At 42.8% G+C, this 4580-nt stretch overlaps 1 protein-coding gene across 1 annotated transcript in view; it reads right to left on the reverse strand.

The window, feature by feature from the left end:
- LOC103375452 (plexin-B2-like) overlaps positions 1–4580 on the reverse strand; it is a gene marked incomplete at both ends in the record, with an annotated part of 33320 nt that overhangs the window by 20369 nt on the left and 8371 nt on the right. Inside the window, 5 exons of the mRNA XM_008305752.1 lie at positions 818–913; positions 988–1089; positions 1281–1392; positions 1475–1595; positions 2063–2231. Of these exons, the coding sequence (XP_008303974.1) occupies positions 818–913; positions 988–1089; positions 1281–1392; positions 1475–1595; positions 2063–2231 (600 nt within the window). The remainder of the gene's footprint in view (positions 1–817; positions 914–987; positions 1090–1280; positions 1393–1474; positions 1596–2062; positions 2232–4580) is intronic.

Genomic DNA, 4580 nt, shown 5'->3' on the forward strand with positions numbered 1-4580 from the left:
TGAATCTGCTTCAGGTCGTTTTTGTGTCTTTAACGTGGACTCGTGTTCATGTTGCGTCTCTTTCGTGTCCTTGTGGCCGTTTAGCATCGATTGGTGTTTGTTCTGCATGTTTCAGGTTTAATCTCTTTCTGCTCTTTTTGTGCGTCTGTCGTCCCTTCACGTCTATTTGTGTTCGTTTTGTGCGTTTTTAATCAGCTTACAGGTCTTTCAGTGTGTGTCTGCAGCTATCTGGTGTGTGTTTGAGTTCTTTTTGCTCCCTTATTCATCGGTTTGCATCTTTTTTGTGTCTTAACAAAAAAACTTGAATATTTGTCCAAAAATACTGCATGAATCCGACAAAAACACTTTTTTTTAAACAACTAGAACTGACATTATTTGCTGTTGTGACTAAAATAAACTTGAAGAACAAGTAAGTACGTAAAATAATTAGTAAATAAGTGAGAAAATCTGGACTTAAAACTGAATATTTGTCATATTTTGGCCGAAAAATAGTGTCTTAATCCAACAAAACACGATTTTTTATAACGAGTAATGATGTAATTTGCTGTCGTTACTTCAATTAACAGGAACAAAAAGTCAGTACGTAAAGTATGAAGCAAATAAAAAAGAAAATCTGGATTAAAACTAAATGTTTTGGTTGAAAACACTGGATTCATCCAACAAAAACACATTTTTTATAACTAGTAATGACATTATTTGTTGTTGTAACTAAACTAAACCTGAAGAACGAGGAAGTACATAAAGTCATTAGTGAATCAATGAGACACTCCAGGTTGAACCCAGACTGTCGGTCCTGTTCAGTCTGATAAACACCGACCTCGTATCCTCTGAACCGGAACCTGGACTCCTGCTCCTGGGTCACGTCCTCCTCCGTCGCCTTCATCAGCTCGGTGCCGATGGAGAACCTCCGGCCCTGCACACAGACAAACCGGGTCAGAAACCACCGACGGGTCTGATTACGGGTCGCCTGTGACGACGGATTCTCACCATGTAGTTCTCCAGGTTCCTGCCCTGGAAGCTGATGGGAATCTGGAAGCCGACGGGGATGAGCAGCGGCTCCGGGGACTCGAACTGAGGACAACTCTCAGGCTTCAACCACAGAACAAGAGCAGAAACACTGAGTCCAGGAACCACCAGAACACCAGAACACAGCTTTAGAACATCATGAGCTGACTGACAGAGAACCAACACCAGCATTTAAACCAAACTGGAGCAGAAAAACCTCAAATCTGACACATCTATGGATCAACTCTGACGAGGAAGCTGCAGCTCGTTTCTACCTGCTGCGGTCTGACGATGTGGTTTCCGTCCACCGACTCGTCGCTGTCGCTGCAGCTGTGCGTGGCGGCGTTCCACTGGCAGCCCCACTGGCTGGTCACGCAGGAGATGCACCTGTAAGGCCACAGGTGAGCGCTGGTGTGTGTAGCAGAGTGTGTGTAGCAGAGTGTGTGTGTGTGTGTGTTGCGTGTCTTACGGCGTGTTCTGGTTCTTGCGGACCGTGGCGGCGCAGTTGTAGAAGTGGTACTCTCCCGACGTCACCTCGATGGAACCTCGATGATTGTTCACCAGAACCCGGACCGGAACCGACACGAAGTCTGACAACACACAGAGAGACACCGATTAGGAACACACACGTTAAACCTGCAGTGTCTCCCCCTAGAGGCAGCGAGAGGAACTACACAAACAAAACCTGAATATTTAGCAACATGTTGTCAATAAACATGCATAGACGAGGAGGAGCTGTTCTTTAATTCATATTTTCTGATCATAAATTTGTAGATTTTGTGATTTTTTTTTAGTTTAAACTTAGACTTAGATCAGCTTTGATAATCCACAAGAGATTTTTGTTTATTTTTATCGCAGTAGAAACAATTAAAACTAAAAAACTGAAGATGGAATTATCAAAAACAAACAAACAAAAAAAGCACAAATTGGTCCTTAAACCAACAGAAATACATTAAAATTAGTTATTTTTTCCATCCACACAGGCAGAGACAGAAGAAGGTGGAGCTCTGCCTGTCAGACAGAACTCAGGGAACCAGACAGGTGCTCCTGGACTCACCCTGCTGCTCGGGCGTGGGCGGGATCTCCACCGGGTCGGGCAGCGAGCAGGTGACCTCCACCCGGCCGTCCTCCGCCATCACGGTTCCTCCGGTCCGGAAGTCGCCGAAGACGCACTGCAGGCTGTCGCTGGGCCTCAGTCTGGGCAGAGTCGGGACGCTGATGTCGACCTGCGGCGCAAAGTTCAGCAGAATGAAAAATGAAAAACAGCCAAGTCATTATTCTTCAGCTCACAGCTCGGCCGGCTGCAGAGGAACAGGAGAGGAACGGTTCTGAATAACAGAACGAACCCGGCCGAGGCGGAGAATAACGACACCGGACTTCAGCGGCGACCCAGAGCTCCGCTGTGTTAAACCTCCGGGTCCATAAATCACGTTATGTTTAATAAATCGCCAAAATTAGGCAATTAATCAGAATCAGAAGCTGTAAAAACAGAAAAAACGAACAGGTTTTGAAGTTTCCAACAGTCCTTGAACTGCTCATTCATCCTGAGCCCTTCAGTTGGGAAAATTCACCAAATTTAGACTTAAAATGGCTTCAATTTTTAATAAGATCACATCTAAACGACAGCAGAACAACGTAAACAATAAACAAAAACCTGCTTTCACACATAAACAAACAACTTGTACACAATGTGAACTTTATCTTCACGACCTCGTCATTATTTCTGCATAACTCTGTATTCAGACAACACTTTCTGCAGACCGGCACATCGGCTGCTTTGCATTTTTCTGCCCGACCGCGGGACAAACACCGACTCTGGACTCCTGAATCATGCAAAGGACTGACCCGGTTCTAATTACGGTTCTGGGTTTTGTGGAGTCGACGCCTGCTGCATGCTGCATGCACCAGAGGAAGGCGGTGGAACGATTTTATTTTTTACACACAACATGTGAACGTAACAAGTTTTATGTTTCTGGTGCAACATTCCAAATAAATGCATTCAGACGCTTCATATGTGTTGAAATGAGAGCAAACAAACAAACAAACATCTAACTTAATACACGACAATAAAATAGATTTGTCCCCAACTTTTTAACTAATCGTCAACTATTTTGGGTAATTTTTTTTTATAAAAATATGTGTAAATTCTGTGTTTGAAGCTTCTTAAAAGTGAATATTTTCTGGTTTCTTTCCTAATTTATGACTGTAAACTGAACATCTTTGGCTTTATGGACAAAACAAGGAATTTGTCAACTTGCATTTTGGGGAAAATTGACTCTTTTTTTTTGTCGTTTTCTGATCAAACAACTCATCGAAACTGTCCACAAGTGAGACCAACACCAACAGAAATATAAAATATTAACGCTATACCCTGTAGATATTTCATTATTTACATTTTCAACTTGTCTCTTGTCTGATTTGCATAAACACTGCTGATGAAATATTCAGATTTTAAGCTCAGATTTGATCAATTTTCACAGGAAGTCACAGACGAGTAGTTCAAGGACTGTTGGAAATCTGAAAATCTGCCATTTTTTCCCAGTTTTTACAGTTTCTGGCTCTGATAAATTATCGATGAGTCCTCAGATATGACATTAGGTCATATTTTTAGGACATAAAGTCGACATTCTGTGAATATTTTCAGATTTCTTTCCTACTTTATGACAGTTAGTTGAATATAAGTTAGTTCTGGACAAAACAAGACATCTGTTATCGTGGACTTTGTAATTTTCTGCCTTTATAACAACCAAACAACAACTGAATCAGGTAGAAAACAGCTAATGGATTAACCAACAAGGTCGGTGCAGTTGGGTCGATTTTCTGCTGTTTCTGCTGTTTTTCTGACTAAAAGCTGTTTTATTTGTGCTTCTGTTTACGTCTCATAAAGGCAGAAACACGAGCGTTCACGAACACACCGGGAGCTGAGGCGAGGGCGTGTCGGTGTGTTGGTGGGAGACAATCGGTGGGATTTTCACAGCGACCTTGATAAACAGTGCGTCCGTCTGACTGCAGTAATAATTACTATTCACTGTGCCGTTCAAACGTCGGCGCCTCATTACTCCTCGCTGACCTCGGCCGCTTTAATTCCGCCGCTCAAGTTTTAATTTCAAACTTTTTGATCTTAACGCTGGGGCCGATGGAGCCGCCCGAACCCATCCACCCGGGACCCTCGCCTCCTTTTTAAGTATGTAAATCTGCGAGAGGAAGACTTTTCCTCCTTTTAACGCTAAAATCCAATCGTCTTATCAGATTAAAACAACAAACTGGAGGCTGAGGAGCAGACGACGGGTCCAAACTGCCTGATTAAGATGCAACAGACTCGTGTGTTTCTGCTGTTTGCTGAGGTCAGAAACACCGACGTCGTCTCGCAGGACTCTCACGTAATCGCGTCTAAATTAAAAATAACGAAGCAAAGAGCAAAGTTTTCACAAAATGCAAAACGTTTGTGATTGATTTGTAAGATTAGAGCATCGCTGTGTGAAGCACATAATGGATTTAAATCAGACTTAATCAGGACTCGACGGCAGACGTGACTCCAAACTTTTTGTTTGTTTGTAAAGAAAAACAACCAGAAT

This window comes from Stegastes partitus, unplaced genomic scaffold (genome assembly GCF_000690725.1).
Source record: "Stegastes partitus isolate 25-593 unplaced genomic scaffold, Stegastes_partitus-1.0.2 Scaffold2601, whole genome shotgun sequence".
Taxonomy (NCBI): Eukaryota; Metazoa; Chordata; class Actinopteri; family Pomacentridae; genus Stegastes; species Stegastes partitus.